The 24954-nt window shown below is 30.8% G+C and overlaps 1 protein-coding gene across 1 annotated transcript in view; it reads right to left on the bottom strand.

The window, feature by feature from the left end:
- LOC107445955 (protein O-mannosyl-transferase TMTC1) overlaps positions 1-24954 on the bottom strand; it is a 380735-nt gene that overhangs the window by 163721 nt on the left and 192060 nt on the right. The window contains exon 2 of the mRNA XM_071187075.2: positions 4942-5119. Within this exon, the coding sequence (XP_071043176.2) occupies positions 4942-5119 (178 nt within the window). The remainder of the gene's footprint in view (positions 1-4941; positions 5120-24954) is intronic.

Below are 24954 nucleotides of genomic sequence, written 5' to 3'. Positions count from 1 at the left end.
TAAAAAACAGCGTTATTTAAGTAAAAAAAAGTATTTAAAAAGAAAGTAAATGAAAGTAAAATGAAATATATTATAATTCTATGAATCGTTTTCTAAACATTATGAACTTATTTTATTTTAGTGGCCAATGTTCTAAACTACATTTTAAGAAAGGTTTTAAGACAATTGATAAAAATTAACGTAGCTACTAAATATCGCTGCCATGAAATGTTCGCGAATTTTAAACAACCAGAGTAAAAAAAAAATTTACATTTTTAAAACTATGCTTGTTTACATTTTTTAGACAATTAGATTTTTATGAATGGCAACACATATTTACTAGGAAAAATAGCTTATAAGCAGCCATTTTGAATCTTCTTCGCTGGTTTACGAAGTAAAAGTTTTTTAGTGTTGAATACCTATTTCCTGTAAGTCTTCTCTTTTCCATGATTAGTTGCATAAAAATATTTATTTATTGAAATGCATAATTTAGCTCATTACGTTTCTAATCTAAATCAAACATAAATTTAATATGTTTCTGAAATAATTTTGTTTCTTTATTGCTTCAAACATATATATGTCAAGTCCGTTATTCTATTTACTAAAATTCATGACAAACTTGTTAAAAATAGGGGTATTACTAACAAAGTTTGATTTTAAAAATTTAATTATTAATAATGCTGAAATTTCTAAGAAATACCTCTCTGTCTAGTATCTGAAAAATAAAGGAATATGTTTAAAGAGATAACAATGTTTTGGTATCTGGTCCGAAAAGAGATCAGGATAAAAAGGACCTGTAAGAATATTATTTAAATAGAAAAGAAGAATTTTATTTATTTTTAAAATAAAAGACATATTCTCATGAAACAATTTAGTCTTCTCAAATTTTAAATAAACCCTTTAACTACCATCTAAATCCCCCTACAATATACCAATGAATATTTATATAACTTTTCACAGAATTAAAACAGTAATTTTTGAAACTATTGCAATCTGCTTATATTAAATAAAGTAGTAGAACTAAGCTAAATTACACCAAGGAGAAAACAATGTAAATTATTCAAAATTTAAGTATTTTTCTTTCAGTTAAATAACTTAAAGTCTTCGAAGGATGACGCAAAAGTCCAGGTATAATTTGAATGAAAAGCATATGTCCCGTGACTTCAATCGTTTGCGCGATCAATCATACAAACGCGAGCGCTCTGGTACTTATAAATTTCGATTTATGATAGCGAAATAAATATTTAAAAAGGCACAAGAATCCGAAAAGACTACCTATCTAAAATCAGATAAATGTTAATTTTCAGAAGAACCTTTTGCCAAAACCCGCAATTAATTACCAGGTTATTTAAAAGTCTCCTCTTTTGGCTTAAATCATCTGATAAAACTCGAAAGGAACAAAAGCAACATCGAACAACTTTCCAATTCCCTTCTCACTTGGCGGCTTTCCCCACAAGCACACGTTATCAGACTTATTGTGCCGCCAAAATACATTCAGAGTTAATCTTCTTTTCTCCCCCTCTTTTCCCTTTTCGAACAATATGCCCGATTGCAGGTGTTCTGGAGGCCTTAAATTTTGCATAATTCATAGCTTTAACCCTTAAATAATTCATGGTTTTCAGCCCCCTCCCCCCCTCTGTTAAAACAAACAATATCTGCAACCGCAGAGAATAAGATTTGGCGCCAACTTAAAAAGAAAAGATCTCTTATCATACACTAGGTTTTGGCGAGGTAATTAACCTCTAATTCATTCAAATCCTCAGCATCTTTACAACTCAATTTCCATAAGAAGGGCGACATACTATCGAGTAACAGATAAACGATGGCGGCGGGGACATTATCGTTTCCTTCGATCGAGGTGAAAACTTTTGCTATTTGGAACATTCTTCTCCCCGAGTCAAGGTTTAAAACTACGAACCCCAAAACTACGAATCTCTTTTAAAAGACAGGGTTATCGTCACTTAGAACGTTAATGGGTAGAGGCACTATCTTAATTAAAATCGGGCTGCAGTTTTGAAGATAAACAAACAAGATCTTCTTTCCTGTTTAGAAAGGAGGGTTTGTTTTAAGAACGAGCTTGAGAGTGCGAGTTCGTTCTTGGAACAAACTACTTTCAATATTTGACCTCCTCGTCAAAATTTTCCTCGAATGTTTTGTTAGTTTTGAAAGATACGCTTTTATCGAGAATTGATAGATGCATTCGAGAAAGATTTCGAGAAATTAGGTAAAAGTCCATAATGCTTGCAAGTGAGACTAGCCAAGTCAAACAAAGAAATGCTGCTCTAATTACAAGTTTTGCTTTTAACCATACGTATTATTTTACTAATAAGAGGTAACTAATACAGTCAAAACCAGCTATAGCGAATATAGTTTATAGTGAACTCCCGGATATAGTGAAAGAAGTGTTCGCTTCCGTGCCTTGCTATATACGTATAATGTAATTTTTTGTAGATATAGTGATCCCAAAAAAAAGAGAACAAGTTGGATAATATGAACTTTTTCCTGTCTTCGACTGATTTTCTTCATTTTTTTGTAACAATTTTGAAATTTCTGCTTCTAAATAAATACATATACCGATTTTTAAAACCATCCATAGCATGGAATGTATCAACGAGCATTTTTTTCATGTTTGCTTCGTTATTGAATTGGTTCAGCATTCAAAGAATCTTCCAGTATTTGGAAAAATTCTTCAAGTCAAAGCCGATGAATTTGCCAAGCGATTGGGTGAGACTACTTATATGTGCTCGAATGGCTGGGTTTAAAAAGCGGAATTACATAAATTCAAGAAAAATTATCTGAGAGTCGGGAAGTGTTTCCTTATCTGATGTTGAGGATTGCTCATCAGCTTAAAATTGCTAATTTTTTGTGTGCGCAAGACGAAGAGTAATAAAAAATATAAGTTAACACATTTTTTGTTACTACGTATTATTTTTCGTTCATTTAAATAATGTGTAATAAAAGGGAGGTGGGTTGAAACCATTAATTAAAATTGTGTTGCTGAACGGGAATAGTAAAGTGCCGGTTATAGTGAACTGAAATTTCGGTCCCTTGAAGGTTCATAATAGCGAGGTTTGACTGTATTTTCAGTATTGAGTTTTTTTTGTTTTTGGATCTGTTAATTCGTCAAACTCTATTTAAAATTAAGATTTTAAACATTTCGTAAAATGCTCGCAAGTTTGATTCAACAAATCAACCAGAGGAATTTTTTTTTAACTACAAGCTTTGAATTTGTAAAGTTTTGCATTCTTTTGATAACGTTGCTAACAGAGGTATTTTATAACGGGTATTGAACTGCCGACTCAATTTTAAGTTTACGGCTACCAATGTTCAACTCCATCGACTTTTAATTTCGAACCCAATCCAAAAGACAAGGGAACGTCTGGATCAAGCATTGGGTCAAACTAGCCTTCAAGTAAGACTTTTTGATTCACTAACTAACCAGCACTAACTGAAAATATCCAGTATTTGCCTTAAATAGAGAGGAAAAACATGAAAACTTCTCATCGTTTGTCATTGCTAATATTTTCCGTATTGAGTATTTTGGATCTATTGCAGAATCACGATCTATTTAAAATTAAGATTTTAAGAATTTTGTAGAACTCCTATAACGCTCGATGATGAGAGGGGTCTCCCCAAATATGCTAATTAATTAGTGCAGACGATTTTTTTACGTTACGAAATCAGACACAAAAGCATGCTTTCCTTGAATAAACATACCCTTTTTGTCCAATGGATTCAGATTTCTGCCCCCCCCCCTCGAAATAATATAGGGGGTAGCCGAAATCTGAATAGTTTGGTCAAGAAAGCGGTTCAAATTTTGGATTCCTTAAGGCAGATTTGACGCCTGGTGGCTGAGTGGTAGCGCTTCGTGCTCCCGTGCCACAGGTCCTGGGTTCGATCCTCGGGCCGGGTAAGGTTGACTCAGCCTTTCCTCCCTTCAGTGGCTCGATAAATGAGTACCAAGGTCAAGAAAATTGAGATGGGCACAGTAGGCCTTGGCCCTCTATGGGATGTCGCGCCACTGCGTTTAGTTTGTGGGGAGAGTAGTTACAGACCATGTCAACCTTCATCTATGAAAAGGTACCCCAACATAGAGTCGAGTTAACATGTCTTATATACTAGTGAATTGTAGTTGTAATTTTGTAGTGGTAGATACGCTACAGTACTCCCCCACCAGAATTATAGCTATGATAGAATTCGATGAATGGATGCCACTAGTTGATTCATTGCTGTTTTTGTGCTAAGCCGGGAGAGCTGTATTAAGATCACCGTATTTTTTTTTGAGTGCTGAATGTGAGAGGTGTATTAACTTCACGGTTGCAGTCGCTCCTGTGTTGCCGTTAGCAGTCGAGTGTATGCAAGCCAACGTTGTGTGTGATCGAGATGAGACTGAGTAGCAACTGCGTGAGGAGGTGGATAATGATGCAGTCACAAGTAGCAAGTCAACTGTTCAATGTGGATCATCCATCGAAGTAGGCGTTACTGTCTAGGTAGGCGTGTTCATATCGAAGTGGGCGTTTTTGCCAAGGTAGGCGTGTTCACATCACGTCCGAAGGTCACCAATGTGGGGCTAGTAGTTATAGACCATGTCAACCGTCATCTATGAAAAGGTACCCCGACATAGAGTCGAGTTAACATGTCTTATATACTAGTGAATTGTAGTTGTAATTTTGTAGTGGTAGATACGCTACAAGTTTAATGTTGATTTTATTTTTTGTGTATTTCGCCGTATCTCGAGAACTTTTAAAACGATTCGAAAAATATTAGCACACAATATAAAATTCGTTTATCGAATGATCATTCATTCAATGCAAAAAATTACTTTTAGTAATAATTTATTATTTTTAAATATTTTACGCTATTATTATTTTATTATTATTCTTAATTATAATTTAAATTATGATTTCGAAAACTATAAATAATTTACTTCAATTAATTATTAAATATAAGTGATGTACTCACTGCTTCTGTGTGGACGGGGTGAGAAGCGAAGATGAGTGCGGAAATGATGGATGCATCTCTTTTCCAGGCCATCACCTCCTTACAGAAATACATAAGGAGGACAACAACGGTACAATGAAGGCCCACATTCACTAAATGGAATGACAGAACATCATCCCCACACAGGAGCCAATTCAGTCTGGAAAAAAAAAGGAATGAGATAAATAATAGCTCAATCGTATTTTATATCAAAACACATTTTTAACAAGTCAATCAGAAAAGTAAAAAAAAAACTCTACCGAAAAGAAAAGAAAAATAGTCACTCTTAAGTCTGATTCGAACGTATTTAATCATATTTTTTTATATAAATAGAAGTTAGACATCAAATTTATTTAAAAACTATTGAATTGTCAGGCAAGTATTTTATTTTATAACCGTCGTAGGACAGTCGACCCAATTTCGGGTTTACGGCTACTAATGTTCAACTCCGTAACCTTCTCATTTTGAACCCAATCCAAAAGACAAGAGAACTCTTGGATTAAGTATTGAGAGCAAGTTTGCTTTTGTGAAGGACTTTTAGATGGAACTTACTCGCATTTGCCTTACACGGAGAGGGAAAACACGGCAAGCAAGAGGACTCTAACTCATGATCCGTCTACCACTGAGGTTTTACGTCAGCGCTGTGGTCGGTAAGAGCCGGGGGGCACAATTCTTATCGACCTGCCGTTGCTGGGATTTGAACCCGGTTAACCTCATTGGAAAGCGAGTGCTCTATCCCCTGAACCACCACGATATTGTAAGTATATACAGTAAATAGCATATATAGTATCTCGGTTGACAATGGCAGCTCAGTATTTTAACAGCTGTATCATCAACATGTAGGGGAGAGTGGGGTCAATTGTAACATTTTTTACTTAACTATTTTTAACTAGCAAAAAATCCAATATATTATTAGTATTAATTGACAGACGAATAAAGTAGACTATCCTCTACTAGAAAATAAATATATACCTTATTTTAAATGTTATTATATTAGTTATTAACAATTTTTGACAGTCGTGCACTTGTTACAATTGTCCCCACTTACGGGGTCAATTGTAACAGTTCATAAATTCAACTAAAACATAGTCAATTATACATATTATCATAGTTGTGATATATTTTTTTATTGATCAAAATAGTAGTGATATTTTAGGAGGAAAAATAAGAATGAGTAGAGACCTAAAGGGTTAAACTTTTAACTTTAAGGGGTTAAAAATTTTAATTTATGCTTTGAAAGGGAACAAATAAAATAATGCACATGCAACATAATATGAATGATATAGGAAACTATTGGTGGTTCTTAAAGAGTTAAGTAATGGTTTGTAAACATAAGATTATTTATTTTCAGCTGTTACAATCGCCCCTTTACTTATTGTTACAAACGTCCCCATGACGCCATTTCAGCTTCATTTGTTAAAAACAATGCTAGTTAATTAACAAAACTAATTTTTTTTATTGAAATGTTAATTAAGGTGTTCACTTACATATTCGGTTAATAATTTTTATTTGTTTAAATAAAATTACTTTCTTACAATATAATATTCTAATACCAAAAAAAGCACTTACGTAGCGTGAAAATAGCTTTTGTGATGTAACTCTTTCAAAAGTACATAAAAATGGTTGCCAGCAGGTGTGTACATGTGCACATGTAGATTTATTAAATACACCTTGTGCGCCACCTAGGAATCAAATCTAGAACCCGACACTCGAAATTTTTGCTCTGTTACAATCGTACCCTGTTACAATTGACCCCACTCTCCCCTATAGTGCGCAAAATAAAAAGATATCATCATAAATAGCTTTTGTCGAATTATTGAATACGAAATCAAAATTTCTATGAATAGACTACTTTGAAAATAAACACAGTAAAACCTCTCGGGACCGACCACAGTAAAATAGCCGTTGATCGAGATGGGTCGTTTTCAGAGGTTACCTCCATTGATTTCAAAATTGATATCGAAGGTGCATGACTTTTCCCAAATAAATTGAATTTTATTCAGTGTCAGTTTCTCGGTGCGGAAACGCCACTTCTGTAGGCCTCTAGAAAAGACAGATCGATGTATAAAATTTAGCATCTATAAAAATTATCCCAACTGATATAATTATGTGTAAAAACAAATATACCAATTATGAATGATAAATTTTAAATAAATGAACAAATATATTTTATATTTAAGTTTGTATTTAATTATATATCATAAAATTTAGTTAGCTATGAAAGATAAGAAGAGGTTTGCTTGTTTGAGATGTTTGTTTTCTAAAAGTAATGCATCGTCTTCAGTGCTCTCTGATTGCAACAAGAGGTTGTATCGTCAGAAAGAGCTCTCTAAATAGGAACCTCACATAAATATTTTGATTATATTTTAATCTACTTATTTGTTTTCTTAAATTTCTTGTTTTGTTACCTTTATCGTTTACTCTTTCGCTGGGAGAGGTTTTAATGGTCTCTCCTAAGGGTTTTCTTCAATATAAAGTTTATTCAAAAAATTCCGTGTCTCCCAAAAGTTGTCGTAAAAAGAGAAGGTCTCTCCTGAAGATTTCACTGTAGTAAGGTATAGAAATTTTTACATTTTAAACTATGCTAGTTTAAATCTTTCAAAACTTGGGCGAAATAAGTTATATTGTGTAAGTCATAAAACTTTAAAAAAAAAAAAAAAGACGATGTCTTAAAATTTTATTTCTCCAGAACTGTATGATCAAATTCGTACAAATTTTGTATTTCATCCTTTAAAATCGTATAGTTTAAAACAATATAAAAATCGGTATACCCTATAATTAATACCTAATGACCTTTTTCGACCCTTTATTGAATAAAATATTGAATGATTGAAACAATTTAAATTATTTTTGGATGATTTTATTTAATAATTTTGTGCAAAAATGTTTATATTTTCTTTAAAAAAAAACTACCGAGATCCGGTGAAATAACTATCATTAAGGGTCCCAAACTTTCGCCCAATTTTCTGTTTTAACTATCAGAACAATATTTTCCAGTTTGAGACTATATTTTGAAAATAAAAAAACCCGAATTTGCCATAGAAATTTATTTATTTATTACTAGCATTATATTCAACATTTATTTCGTGAAAAACCGGTCATTAAAACGAAAGTTATTTAAAGTGATATTTTTTTTATTTCGTGCAAAAACTAATAATAAGTATGCGCATTTCAAAATAAAAGTAAATAAATAAGGGTTTATTTTAATGCATGAAGAAAAAATAAAATCTTTATTTTGTTTGTTACTGAAAACGGCTGCTTCAATTAATTTAATTACACTTTAAAGTTTCATTAAATATTTCACCACTTATTATACTTGTCCCATTTCAAGCAACTTACAAAATAATTATTTAGAATTAAGTTTTGCTGAAAGAGTTTAAAACCACTTCAGTTTAATTAGTGTTTTTAGTTTAAATTAAAATTATTAAAAAAACTAGAATGTAACAAAGAGAGATTAGAAGAGTTTTAAGCAAACAAAGAGGAGGAAACTATTGTATGAAAATGTCGTTTTTGTTTCAAAATTTGCATATAATTATATTTTTTTAAACTTTATTAAAAATGAACTAAGATGTTTCAAAGCACTTTTTTTTTATCTTTCTACACTTTCGCTTTAATTTAATTTTTTTTTGGTGGAAGCAGTGAGTAAATATATTTCAAAATGTATGATGTCTAGTAAAAGAAAGAATAGTATTACTATCGCAATGAATAGTTTTAGTGCAGAAATTTTAAAAAATAAAAACAATTCCTGTTAATAAAAGTTCTGTAAAATAGATTGAAAAGTCGAATAATTCTCAGGATAAAGCCTTTATTTTGTCTAATAAAAGAAAGAATAGTATTACTATCAAAATGAATAGTTTCCCCAGTAAATAAAAATAGTATTACTGTAGAATAGTATTACTATAGAATATAGAAAAAATAGTATTACTATAGCAATGAATAGTTTCAGTGAAGAAATTTAAAAAATAAAAACAATTCCTGTTAATAAAAGTTCTGTAAAATAGATTGAAAAGTCAAATAATTTTCAGGATAAAGCCTTTATTTTGTCTAATAAAAGAAAGAATAGTATTACTATCAAAATGAATAGTCTCCCCAGTAAATAAAAATAGTAATACTGTAGAATAGTATTACTATAGAATATAGAAAAAATAGTATTACTATAGCAATGAATAGTTTCAGTGAAGAAATTTAAAAAATAAAAACAATTAATGTCAATAAAAGTTCTGTAAAATAGACTGAAAAGTCAAATATTTTCAGGATAAAGCCTTTATTTTGTCTAATAAAAGAAGGAATAGTATTACTATCAAAATGAATAGTTTCCCCAGTAAATAAAAATAGTATTACTGTAGAATAGTATTACTGTAGAATATAGAAAAAATAGTATTACTATAGCAATGAATAGTTTCAGTGAAGAAATTTAAAAAATAAAAACAATTCATGTCAATAAAAGTTCTGTAAAATAGACTGAAAAGTCAAATATTTTTAGGATAAAGCCTTTATTTTGTCTAATAAAAGAAAGAATAGTATTACTATCAAAATGAATAGTTTCCCCAGTAAAAAAAAAGTAGTATTACTGTAGAATAGTATTACTATAGAATATAGAAAAAAAAGTATTACTGTAGAAATGAATAGTTTCAGTGAAGAAATTTAAAAAATAAAAACAATTCATGTCAATAAAAGTTCTGTAAAATAGACTGAAAAGTCAAATATTTTCAGGATAAAGCCTTTATTTTGTCTAATGAAAGAAAGAATAGTATTACTATCAAAATGAATAGTTTACCCAGTAAATAAAAATAGTATTACTATAAAATAGTATTTCTATTGAATATAGAAAAATAGTATTACTGTAGCAATGAATAATTTCCCCAGTGAAGAAATTTAAAAAATAAAAACAATTCATGTCAACAGCAGTTCAGTAAAATAGATCGAAAAGTCATAAATAATTTTCAGGATAAAGTCTTTATCTGGTCTAATAAAAGAAAGAACAGTTTAGTATAGCAATGAGTAGTTTCAGTGAAGAAATTTAAAAAATGAAAACAATTCCTGTTAATAAAAGTTTTGTAAAATAGCTCGAAAAGTCATAATTTTCTGGGTTAAGTGCACTACTCTGGTTTGACTATAAAATTTTGGTAAAAACATTTTGTTTTAATAATGTTTTGAAAAAAAAAATGCTGTAAATATCTACAAGAAATTTTAAAAACTGTTAATAATAAAAAAAGTTTTTCTGTAAACTTTTTCAAATATTTTTTGCCACAAAATATAGGCTTCAAGAATTTAATACCTAATTTGTTTCTACTTTATGTTCTCATAATTTTTTTTTGTATGTATTGCAATGTACTGGAATCAAAAACGCAAATTATGTAGGGGAAACATAGGAATATTGTTTCTTATAAAGCAAAAATGTTTTTTTCTTGTTGTTAACACGAATAAACGTTCCACTAACAAAATAAAGCAAAAAACGTAAGAATATATTAAATTCCTGTTCATATGATACCAAGCTTAATTTAAAGAGCATGATCAAAATCTGGGTTGGTTGGAGTATAATATTACGCCCCAAATTTTAGTTTGCTTAGTATTAAAATAAATAAAAAAAACTCTTTCATTAAGGACGCGTTGCTCAACAAGCACATTAAACTGTAAAACAAGCACATTATAACTTAAATTTTTTACTTTAAATTAAAAATGTTTTATTTTTTTATGTAAAGAAATTTAAAAAAGAAAAGAAATTTAATATGTATTTAAGCCAAGAAAATTTTAATTTTTCTTTCGATTTAAAAAACGTGAAATATTTAAAAAAAATTTACTAATTATTTTTAATGTTTGCCACCAAATAATTGTTTTGTAAAAAATAAATATTTCGATTTTTTTATTCTATATTTAATTAAAAAAGTGAGAAAAATATTAATTAATTTTAATTCAAAAAATTGAAGAGTATTTTTTATTTTCAAAACAAGATTAAATTTTTTTTCAATTATAGTAAGCATTTTGAACATGAAAGTAGTCATATTTCTTAATCAGAGATGGGCATTTTTTCAAAAAAAAAAAAAAAAAATTCTAAAAACTGGAGGGAAAAAAAACGATTTTTTTGGTCTATCAAAAACAAAGAGTAAAATACTATTTTATGGATTAAATTAAAAATATTTAAGCTCATATAAAGTATTATGAGAAATTTTTTACTATTTTTTTATTTAATCAATTAGCAATTTAAGAATACCATTTACTTCTTCCATAAACATGCTAACACGATAAATATGAATAATTGAAGATTTTGAATATGCTTATTTAGTGCTTTACATCTCAACTTAAAATACAAATAAAAATTTGAAGTCAAAATGTTGTATTTATAATGCATTTAAAAGAATGAGTTCCCAATTGTTTGCCAGTATTTATGAAAATTTCTTACTTCAGCATTATTTGATGTCATTCATTAGCAGTAAACAGGCCGAAATTGCCTGGTTGGTAGTGCTTTGGGCCTATGTCCAAGAGGTCACGAGATCGATCCCCGAAGGCCGAAGACTCCCCGTGTAATGGTGACTGGTGCACGTTAAATCTGTTGGATCACAAAGTCCTCCATGATCTTATGACAAATTATACCTCTGGGGGAACAAAATTGGAGACTGATCGTTCCCTGGTTCAGGTCAAAATTAAGATCTTTGGATGAATAAATGGATTTATGAATTAGATTCGTCCTATAAACAGGCTGTGACGAGTGTGTGGCTGAAATAGTATTCTTGGTCATAGATTGCTCCACTGAAAAACAAGAAAATCACCCTCTGCCTTAAATTCGCTTGGTTTCACCAAGCAAGTTTTCTGATATTGGCAAGTGGCATTAGAAACAACAATTATCTGTATTCAATTTATTACATTTATATAAATTTACTTCATAAAATGATCTGGCCTTTTCAAAAAATGAAAGGTGAAAAATTGTTTGAAAAGAACGAAATTATGTGAAGAAACAAAAATGTAAAATAGCCGTCATACATACATATAAAGGAGAGAAGTAATAGGTATGGTTTAATAAAAATAAGTTTTTTGAGATTTATTTTATGACACTGAAGCTTTAAGCATAACAATGCTTATAAATAATGCAGCTTTATGCAAAATAAGATACATTGTTAATATATTTTATATGAATTTTAAATATTTTTCAATATTTTTCAATCACGCTCTTTAAATATTGGCATTATATTTGGAAAATATTAGACTCATTAATAATATTATACCGCATACATAAAATAAAAATTTGCTCACACTGGTAACAGTAAAAAAAATTCAAAATACTTACTGAAAAATAAAATACAAAATTCAGAAATCATTCTCATTTATGCCTTTGTTTGTAGTAAGTATAATGCATTGTTTAAAATGATTAGAGAAACGTTTGATCTGCCCATAACTGTTTATATTTATTAATTTTAAAAACTGTCAATATAGTCTGCATTATTTTAAGAACTTTTAGAGAATTATGATCTATTTTTAAAGGTACTCAATTTATTTTATAAATATATTTTTGCAGACGAGAAATAATGCGTAAACATTAAAAAATTAACATATCAATTAAGTTTATATAAAGTAACACAAACGCAGATAAGTTACCTAAATCAAGAAAATGGAAATTGAATTACTGGAATAATATGGAAATTAAAATGAGTGTGGGACTCATAACTAAAGAAATTTATTGGTTTTCATATAGTTATATATAATCTTAAATTATTTATATAAATAATAGAAAGTTAGGTTTTTAAAATCATTTTTTTCTGTTTAAAAAAGCCAAGCATGAGTTTTAGAAAAACATTTGGTATAAAGCATGGTTTATACCTGTCAACCCTGTTCTTCTAAGTTTCTTTTAAATTTTATATTTAACAAATGAAAAGAAAATAATTCACTCTTAACTAAATATCCTCCTTGCAATATATGAATACATATGAACTTTTGAGTTAAAAATGACATTTAAGTTTAAAAAATTGTTGTTGTTTCTAATGCCACTTACCAAGATCAGAAAGTTTGCCTGGTGAAATCAAGGGAATTTAAGGCAAATGGTGCGTTTCTTGGTTTTTAAAGTGGGGTCATCGATGGCCATGAATACGACTTCAGCCACACACGCCTCAAAACCTGTTTACAGGGCTGACCCATTCATACATCTAGTCATTCATGCATCTATTCATTCAGAGATCGCAATTTTGACCTGAATCAGAGAACGATCAATCTCCAATTCAGTACACGCAGAAGTGTGACTTGTTATGGGAAAAGTTAGGTCTTTATGACCCGACAGATTTAAGGTGCACCACTCACCTTTTACTACACAAGGAGTATTCGGATGGCAGGGATCGAATCCCCAACCGCTTGGACATCATCCCAACACTCTAATAGCCAAGCTATCTCAGCCCAGCTTGAAAAGTGTATTAGTTAAGTTCATTTTGAAGATTTGTCTCACCTTAATTTCAACTTAAATGTTGGTGACAATTCAAAACAAAGGAAATGAAAAACAATTAATCTAGAAAGTAAACGTTTGGTGGACGGGCATTAAAAAGAGTCCTACTATGTACATCGGAATATATATATATATATATATATATATATATATATATATATATATATATATATATATATATATATATATATATATATATATATATATATATATATATATATATATATATATATAAAGAAAAAAAGCGAAGGAAATTAAGAAATACAATAATATGTGCTTCTCACACTATTGTATTGATATATTTTGCTTTGGCTATATTGATACGATATTAGAAAGCACTCCTTTCTGCGGATATAATCGTGTGAGCTGATGAATAGATATATATCTTTTTCCCCATATATTTATTAATTTTTTTTCCGGATTTTTTTTTTCATTGTCCTGACTATTTTCTTTCCATGTTTTCTCTCTCTCTCTCTCGCTCTCTCTCTTTCTATATATATATATATATATATACACAAACAGGGTGTCAAGGCAAGTTGCCTGACGAGTGTGAAATTTGAAATGTTTTGGGTGCCTTTTGAGCTCAAAGTAAAGTAGTATTCACGAAAATTGACGCTTGTCGTTACATAACGGGACAGAATAGAGCCAATTTAGCTAAATATCGCCAAATGACTTGCATCACATTGAAAGGGAATCTATATTTGAGAGGCGGAAATAAAGAGGAGATGGGAAGGGGAAAAAAAAAGAGGGATTTATTTTTAAGACCATTCATATAATGATGAGAGTAAATCTATTGGGGATTATGATCCGATTAAGATAACGAGAGAAGAGAAGCGCTTTTATATCTTCCTCCAACATTCCAATTTCTTCTCTTATTTTTCCCTGTTTTTATTCCCCTTTTTTTGTTTTGGTGGTGGGCCAACTCCACCATTAAGCTAAATATGCCTTTCACAGTGATTGTGTTTTGCCAATCCTAAAGGGATGCTTTGGGGGAAGGAAAAGAAAGGGAAAAACTTTTGGCTGTAGGTTGGTATATCTAATTGCCAACCTTTCCGAATGGAATTGTTTTTCCGAATTATTTCACAGATTCTTTTTTTCTTCCTTTCCCTTTAGATGCCAGAAACTGTGATGAATAGGAATGAAGTCCTGAATACTTCGCGAAGAATTTCTTCTTCTTGTTCGATTTTTTATTTTTAATAAAATATAAATATTATGTAAATTATGAATAAATACTGTTTGTTATGAAAAAAGTGTATACGATTTACTGCTATATGTGTGTATACTGCTATATAAATATGTAAATACTGCTATAGAAGTGTAAAGAATAATATATGAGATTGCTTCAGTCGACAAATATTCATTTATTGCACGTATTATGCTTGAAGCGTTAAACATTCCCCTATACACAACTTTTGGAAGTATTGTTTTAGAAAATAAAAGCCCATACTCTGCTGAGTATGTGTGTTCATTTTTTTAACATTCTGATCAGTACATATAATGGTGCCTGGGCCGGGAGAGCCTGGTTGGTATTGCACTGGGCTCATGTCTAGGTCGTGAGATCATGGGTTTGATCCTCGCCGGCCGAAAACTCCCCTTGTAGTGTATGGTGACTGATGCATGTTAAATCTGTCGAGTCACAAAGTCCTCCATATTCTCATAACAAATCATACCTCTGCGGGTACTAATCCAAGAGTTTCCTAGTCTTCTGGATTGGTTCGAAATGACAAGGCTACGGAGTTGAACATTCGTAGTTGTAAACCCAAAATTGGGTCAACTGTTCAACGACGGATATAAAAAGTAAAATAAAATGTAATAGTGCTTTAACCCTCAAAGTGTTCAGACCCTAAGTAAAATTGTACAGAAATTTTCCTACTATTTTACCATTCTATAACATCACGAATCTGGTTTTTTGAAGCAGTAAAGCCTACATCTGAAAGTTCGGAAGAATTGGGAATATATATATATATATATATATATATATATATATATATATATATATATATATATATATATATATATTTCGCAATCTTCAAGGGCATCAGAATTAAATTTTATTATTAAATTATTTTTGACAATTTTAAAAATTAAGAATTTCCTGTTGTTCTGTCAAAAAGTATATCCTTTCTTCTTGAAAAACCCTTATCAACATTAACTCTCGCTGTTATAGGGTGTTTAAAATAATTGGAATCAATGCAGAATTTTCACCAATTCCTTTACCTCGCTAATGTTATAAATTCAGAAACAGATTTATAAAAATAATTGTTAAGCATTTTTTTTTTTTGCTACATGTAGCTTATCATACATAAATTCCAAATATATATATAAATCTAAATTTTGAATTATTTTTGGCGCTTACGTTGATTTTTATATCATCACGGAGTTGGGTACTTGCACTTCAAGAAAAAGAAGACCAATTATACCCACACACGTGATCTTTGACGTCAAAGCCAGCTATACGTTTATAAGAGAAATGACGCGTTAAAGTTGAGCTAAGTTTCTCCACATAAGTTAGAATGGTTTAACGTGAACTTAATTAAGTATAGCGTCGTATCACACATCGAACTTAGAGAAATATAATGCTTTCTCTTCAGCGCCTCTTACTTAACTTAGATTTATTATTTGTTTATGTATTTTATTGTAACCGTGATATATTTCTTTTTCGCGTACCTGGCAACTCAAATGCATAATTGGTTTATGTTCTACACGGCTTGATGCCGCTCTTTGGGTTAAGTAAGAAATATATAGTGAAATAATTAAAATCTTTGTGCAAAAATATAGAATGCATCATTTAAGAGAATTGATGCTTGGCAGGCTTGGCTTACTCGAAATAGAGTGGAAATAACAGTTGCTAACATAAACAAATGCAACGTTTCAACAACCAATCAAGATTGAGAACCACACTACGTCATTAGCAGGTATCCCATTATGAAGGCAAAAAAAAAACTTACTAGCCCTGATTACTGGAACACAAAAAATAAGATATTTAAAAGGAAAGTCAATTCGTAAGAAAGAGATGCCTCTAGTGTCATGCAATGTTATGTCCGAACTATGGACTGCTACTCAAGTATGAATCTTCAGTATGTTCCCCCCTGTTGAGAACATTTTATTGAAGTGCTAGATACTCTACGGTACTCCCCTACCAGAATTATATCTGTGATAGAATTCGATGAACGGATACCACTAGTTGATTCATTGCTGTTCGGAGAGAAGCCGGGAGAGCTATATTAAGATCACAGCACTTTTTGAGTGCTGATCGTGAGACCTGTATTAAGTTCACGGTCGTGGCCGTTCCTGTGCTGCCTTTAGTAATCGAGTGTATGCGTTGTACGTTGTGTGTGATCGCGACTGAGAAGCAACAGCGTGAGGAGGACAATGTCGTAGTCACAAGTAGCAAGTCAACTCTTTAATGTGTATCATCCATCGAAGTAGGCGTGTTGAGATCAAGGTGGGCGTTACTTCCATATCACGTCTGGGTCACCCATAAGAGGAGAGAAGTTATCGACAATGTTAATTTTCATCTGCGCAAAAGGTACGACGAACATAGAATCGAGTTAATATACCTTAGATTCTAGTGAATTGGAATTGTATTTTTGTAGTGGTAGACTCACTATAATTTATTAAGATTGATAAGAATTTCAATTCTTTATGAAGGTAATTTGATTTTTTACAAATACAGTACACTGCAATTTTGAAAAAAAAAAAACACATTACTATTAATTTTCCTTCTCTTCAAATTTAATTTATTGGGTTTAAAATTTGAGAAAATTTACTTCAAGTTTTTTTGTTCCTTTAAAAAAAAAAAAAAAAAAAAAAAAAAAAAAAAAAAAAAAAAAAAAACAGAATATACACAGTGAAGTTTTATGTATTTTTAGAGACTTTTAACAATTGAAAATTTTGTTTCTACTCTTATCCTAAATTGAAATAAGAGATAAAACTATTTCGACGCAATAAACAGAAAAGTTTATAAAGTTACGACGACTTCATTTCAATTTGAAATTTCGGCAAATACGAGGAACCAAGATTTGTCTTAATAGAATACATTATATATACCACCGATAAACAGTTCGCAAAAGTTGTGCTTCAAATTTAAATTCTTTTCATAGCTTTTCAAGAAATAACTTATGCAAATTTTGTAACTAAATTTAGAAGTTCATTTTGAGTGTTTTGCTCGCATAAACTCCGAGGAGACGTATTTCGGTGTTTACATAAAATTAAATTGCTGAGTTTGGTCCAAATACAACACATTTCCACCCGGTGAACACAAATAGTAATTAAATTAACAAAAAAAAAATGCTTTCTTTTATTGAAAAAATTCATTAAAGCTGTATAATTTACAACGGAAAGGGAATAAAAAGTAATATAATTTATATATTCTATAATTAAACTGCAAAACAGATTTTAAAGATAAAAAAAAATGCATAAAAAGCAAATTTTATGTTTTTTAAAAATTAGTATTTAATAATAAATGTTTAGATCCCTGTGGCAGATTTTTTTCGAGCTATCTGCGGCAAAAACTCTCTAACACTAATATCTTTCTGACAGATACTTTTAATAGTAACGTGTTACTAATTCAAAATAACAAAATATGTTACTATTTTAAAATAACATGCATGTTACTAATTTAAAATAACAAGAGAGCTGTGTTTACAAATATGTATATACACTCATGGACAAAAAAATTAGTGCACCAAGAAATAATTGCGCCCACCCATCGACGCCTCCGTTTGGAGTTTTGCCGCGCACGAGGAAACTGGACTGCAGCAGAATGGAACCAGGTCGTCTTTAGCGACGAATTCAGATTCAATCTCAGCAGTGATGACAATCGTGTTCGTGTGTGGAAACCCCCTGGTGAAAGCCTCAATCCTGCCTTTGCTGTACAGCGACACACCGCTCCCACAGCTGGTGTGATGTTATGGGGTGCCATTGCCTACAATACACAATCACCTCTAGTATTGTTCCGTGACACCATGACAGCCCAGCGGTATGTCCATGAAATCCTGCAGGCACATGTGTTGCCACTCACGTAACGGCTCCCAGGAGCCACTTTTCAACAAGACAATGCTCGGCCTCATACGGCAAGGGTGTCACAAGACTGTCTTCGTACTGTTACTACCCTTCCTTGGCCTGCCCAATCCCCAGATTTGTCTTCAATTAAGCATATCTGGGATCATTTGGGACGGCGAGTTGGGCATCCCACGAGTTTGAACGAATTAGAGGCAAGGTTACAGCAAATAGGGAACGAAATGTCTCAAGACATCATACAGAACTTGTATGCCGCAATGCCCGATCGTTTCGCATCGTGCATTCGCGCTAGAGGGGGTCCAACGGGGTATTAACTCCTCCGTTCTTTTGCCTTTTTCTCTGAAATAAATTATCTTTTTCCTTTGATTTTCTAATCATTTACTTCAAAGTAGTTCTACATTAGTAGTTCAAAGTTCTACATTTCTATCAAAGTAGTCATTACGTATGTAAAAATTCGTTTCATTTTGACAATTCCTTGTTGGTGCGGTAATTTTTTTGTCCATGAGTGTATATATAGAGAGAGATCAAAAGCAATAACTACTAAAAATTCGATAAATTATTGCCTTATAAAATAAATACTCAAATGCGCAGTTCGAATTTTCCATATTGTTTGAAATATATAGGGATATTTAAAATCCACGTAAAAAACAATATCTATAACTACCAAAAATACAATCGAAACATTTCATCGATTTAAAAGACTATCGACCTTAAATTGAGACATGGCTGAAAGCCCTTATATAGCAAGACGGAAAAGAGAAAAAACTGGTACGTAAGACATTCCATTCCAGCATTTTTTTCGAAAAAAATATAATATCTGTAACTATCAAGATTTCTTTTATAATTTTAGCATATATATAAAACTGCTTCTTTTCCAAGATAAAGTGGATATTGCTGAATAGTTTAAAAAAAGAATAAATACACTCCTCCCAAAAACTAGCTATAACCGAAAAGGTTTTACTACCAGCCTTTCCTCTTTTCCTCTGAAATCACCAGTTTTTATAAGATTGTTAAACAGCATACAATTGATTGTTTTTGTGCAAATAAGCTTTTCAAGAATTTATTAGTATAATCCAAGTTGGTTTTCATCTCACCATAACGTTCTAAAAATCTTTTACAATAGTACATGGCTTAGTTGGGAAAATATATATATAAATAACTTATTTGATTGTAACTTTGAACGGATGAAAAAAAAAGTAATTTTCAGCACAACTTTGGAACACGACATCGGCTCATTTGTACATGTATCATTTTAAAATGCTGCATGTACCGTAATTAAGTATTTCAGTTACGACACCATTTCGCGTGATACAAAGGGATTAAACGTGTCATCTACCGTAATTGTATAACACAAATTGTAAAGCTTCCATTCTAGTCTATAATTTGTGACCCGATAATTGATAGACTAATATATGAAAAATGTCAATTATACAAGCTTAAAATAGTAAGTTCTTATTTTAAGAAAGGTTTGTAACATTAAAAAATGCAATAGAAGCATGGTACTTAATTTAAAAAAATTATACCAACTAAAATTATTTAGAGAACACTATAAATTGCCTGCATATTTTTACAGTGTTTTTACATGTTCTTAGTGTTTTTACAAGTTTACACAGTCCTTTTTTTACCGTTTGAGTTCAGGAACATAATTAACACCAGATTGTCCAAGGAAATCATTTTAACTGCTTTTTAATATCAATTAGAATATATATATATATATATATATATATATATATATATATATATATATATATATATATATATATATATATATATATATATATATATATATATATATATATATATATATATATATATATATATATATACTAGTAATAATATAAATTTACTCAAAAATAATTTAAATAAAATTTAAATAAAGTTGTGTGTTCACAGAGCAGCACTTCATCAGGGGACACACTGTCTGTAAACACACAGGAGCCTTTCTGTTGTTAGTGGCAAAGCCAAAACTAACAGTGCCCCGAGGCCCCTAATGAAAATACAAGCATAAAGAATAATAATAATTACCACATTAAATATATATTTACCATTATAACATTCATATAAACAATCACCTTTACTGAAACAAATATACAAAACACTTAGATGACATCAAAAAAACTTAAGAATTTGAATTTACGTTTGAATGTATATATATATATATATATATATATATATATATATATATATATATATATATATATATATATATATATATATATATATATATATATATATATATATATATATATATATAATGACACGATTTCTTAGAATTTTGCGACTTTTTGTACAACACATGCTTTTGTTGTTAATCTTTACTAATAACTAGTTATATAACTGTAAATAATATTGAAAATTAATTTTAAACAAATTTCTTTACACATTAGTTATTCTTTCACAATCCAGTCATTTTGACTGCTTTTGGGCAATATAGGTATATACTAAGTTTCAGTCTTTCTAGAGTTAAAAAGCGTTTAACCCCTTTACGCACTTTCCCGTGCCTGACAGGGGCAATCTTGTATATCGTCTTATTTTATTTCCAATATGCCCGTCGGATTCATTCTAGTAAAAATGGATAGGCTAAATTATGATTAAATTTATTTACCGTAGCACCACTATGCAGTATTTTTCTTGTGTAAACCACGTGGAGCATTTTGATGTTTTGCTATAAGTTTGTTACTACCACTATAAATATTAAATCCCAATTCACTAGTACATAAGACATGTCAACATGATTATATTTAGAGGTACCTTTTGGTAGATGAAGATTGACATGGTCAATTAAAATTTACCTTCAATGGTGACCCGGACGTGACATGAACTTGCCCACAGAGGTACCCTTTGATAGATGAATGTTGACATGGTCAATTAAAATTTACCTTCAATGGTGACCCGGACGTGACATGAACTTGCCCACAGAGGTACCCTTTGACAGATGAATGTTGACATGGTCAATTAAAATTTACCTTCAATGGTGACCCGGACGTGACATGAACTTGCCCACAGAGGTACCCTTTGACAGATGAATGTTGACATGGTCAATTAAAATTTACCTTCAATGGTGACCCGGACGTGACATGAACTTGCCCACAGAGGTACCCTTTGACAGATGAATGTTGACATGGTCAATTAAAATTTACCTTCAATGGTGACCCGGACGTGACATGAACTTGCCCACAGAGGTACCCTTTGACAGATGAATGTTGACATGGTCAATTAAAATTTACCTTCAATGGTGACTCAGACGTGACATGAACTTGCCCACAGAGGTACCCTTTGACAGATGAATGTTGACATGGTCAATTAAAATTTACCTTCAATGGTGACCCGGACGTGACATGAACTTGCCCACAGAGGTACCCTTTGACAGATGAATGTTGACATGGTCAATTAAAATTTACCTTCAATGGTGACTCGGACGTGATATGAACTCGAGAAGACATCGATGGATGATCCACATTAAATAGTTGATTTGCTTAAAATATCGCACTCAAAAAGAAAAAAAAGATTCGGTTAAGAATTTGAAAAAAGTCTTCCGGTCAATAAACAAAATTGTAGAAAGAAACAAATAATAATGAGTAAATATGATATAAGAAAAAATATAATGAGCAAAAATAATTAAATAAATAAAAAAAACAGCAAAAAGCAACTAGTGGTATTCGTTCATCGAATTCCATCACAGATAAGATTCTGTAAGGGGTGTATTGTAGTGTAACTACCACTATAAATATTAAATAACAATTCACTTGTATATAAGACATGTTAATTTGTTTCGATTTAGAGATACCTTTTGATAGATGGATATATCCATTTTTATTGCGTTAAATAACATAAAAGTAAACAGTTAACCATATATTAATTTTTACTAAGTATTTTTGTAACTTATTTTAAGAAAGGGTACCCGATAATGAGTAGCTCTGACGATTTTTAATATGCAAATTTATAATTAAAATTTCAGCGATGAAAATGATCACATGAATTGATTTAATTTTATTTTATTACTAGTAGGCTGCGCTTCGCTTCGCTCGCCACTAACTTAGGTACATTGCAAATACACAAAATTATAAGATTTCAAAACAATCATTCAAATCCTTATAAAAAAATTTTTTTTTAAAAAATTACATCTTTTTAGTAAATACTAAGTCATTAAAATAAATTAGAATTCAAATAAATGACATGTAATTCGTTAAACCTATTAGAAATGTGCTATAGTATAAAATCTTAAAGCGTAACAGCACGACTGAGACTTACTTTTCAATAAATAACTAATAACAATAATAAAACAAATAAATTCGTGATATAAATCAAAAATCGTCAAATAAATTCGTAATATATAAATTCGTGAAATAAAGCACTTTCGACAAAATACTAAAATAGAGATCTATCGACAAAGACTACTCACTTCTGCCTAGCTTAAGGTTATTTCAGTTTCAGTTTTTAAAAGAGCTATATGTTGAGCCACCTCAGCTAGATTAGGCATGACATTTTTAGCGGCAATCATGGGTCGATTTTCTAGCGTTGCCATTCGGGGAGGTGTAATGAGGCTTTTTTCTTGTCGCCGTGTAAGAGAAATATTCATATACATTTTCAAATTCAAGATAAACCTGTAAACAAATTATTTTAACTTAGCTGGCACAGTAAGATTTTTATAACTTTTACACCAACTTCCTTTCCCTACTCACCCTCACAACTGAAATTGGAAAAAATAACTTACACTATACCTATATATAACAAGAAAGAGGAGAAGGCCGCGGTTGAGATTGGCTGACTCGGTGGAGTCTGATTTTCATGAAATTAATTTTAAATTTTATAACCGTCGTTGAACAGCCGACCCAGTTTACGACTACTAATGTTTAACCTCGTAGCCTTGTAATTTTGAACCCAATCCAGAAGACAAGGGAGCTCCTGGATCAAGTAATGGAATAAATTTGCCTTCGTGGAGGACTTTTTGAAGGAACTAACCCGCATTTGCATTAAATGGAGAGGAAAACCACGAAAACCTTCCACGGTTAGCCTGACGGCAAGCGGATTCTAACTCATGATCCGTCTACCACTGAGGATATTTTACGTCAGCACTGTGATCGGTGCGAGCCGGGTGCGGAATTCGAATCGACCTGCTTTCGATGGGATCGAATTTTAGATCGGAGATAAATTGTAAGTCGTTAAGGAGAAATCTTCAGAGGAAGGAATTGGCTCATATTGGGTTGTCTGGCCAGCTATGATGATGATATCTATATATTTATTTTCTGTCAACTGAAGAAAAAAACTTGATCAGTTTTTACCAGTTTTTCTTAGAGAAAAAACTCATGCTTTAAGAGTTTAAAACAAATGAAAGATACACCAAAAAAAAATGTGATTTAAATTTATTCTACAGTCCTAATCTCAAAAATTGAAATCTAAAAAGGCTATATCATTAAAGATTAAAATATCGTGTCATTCATTTGAACGAACTAATCGAACATTTCTTTTCAAATTGAACATTTTCCTCCTCCCTGTTTTTTTTTTATTTTTTATTATTTATTCCTCTCAATTTGCAGTGTGTTGCACAAAATCTTCCTCATTAAAAAACTCCGAATATTAATTTTCTTCATTTAATGGAAAAAATAAGGAATCAGAGTCCGACCAAATGGATAACAAAGGAGTTTCTCGAAAACAATTATTCCCGGGGGGTATTTATAAAAATATTAATGAATTTTTCCGGAAAAACATAAAAGGAAGAGGATCTTTTCCTGACAATCCCGAGGGTTAAAATCGAAATATTGAAAAAAAAGTGGGCGGAAATTTTTTATCCAGAGGTATTTCATTACTTTGGTGGAATAAAGAAGATAACCTTAAAAAAAAAAATTTTTTTTTTCTTTCATTTTCATTACGGAAAAAAAAAAATCACATCCTTTGTTTTTTTTCTCAGAAGGGAAAATGGTTATCTTTTGTTTCTGATGTTCGAAATAAATGTTGTCTGCTCTAAACCCCCTGCTGTCGTAATCGCCAAGAAAAATGCAAGTGCATTGTGAATTTTGAATGCATAGTTTTCTTTAATGATTTATCACGATTAGAATCGTCTTCCTTTAGAGAATTGAGATCATTTTGTTTCACTGCGACCGGGTGTCTTAAAGGAGGGAAGGGAAATGATTCGTCTTTTTGTGATTTTTCTTCTTTATAAGAGAGGAAAAGGAGTATAAAAGATTATTGTGCTCCTTGAAATGCTTTCAGCGTCGAGAAGAAAAAAATACAGTAAGGATATCTTGGAACCGTTTTGCTTCTCTGATTTCGAAACATGTTGTAATTCAGATGGCGAAACGAGCAATAGAATAACTTACAAAGAAAAGGAGTTTTTTTTTATTGAAATAAATATTAAGAGCTTATTTGTTATTGTATATTCCTCATACATTTCACTGAAAAGAAAAAAAAATAGATACATTAATATTTCAACTAGAAAATAATTAATGTAAAAGGTACTTGAAAGTAATGTCTCTTTTTTTAATTAACACTAAACATACCATAAGCTGTCAAATAACCGTTTAAGAACTTTATCAAAAAGGCGTTTATCA

This window comes from Parasteatoda tepidariorum, chromosome 9, assembly GCF_982258835.1.
Source record: "Parasteatoda tepidariorum strain Cologne lab strain chromosome 9, Ptep-v5.0, whole genome shotgun sequence".
NCBI lineage: Eukaryota > Metazoa > Arthropoda > Arachnida > Araneae > Theridiidae > Parasteatoda > Parasteatoda tepidariorum.
Note: the sequence above shows the minus strand (reverse complement) of the source record. Positions and strands in the feature narration are given on the sequence as shown.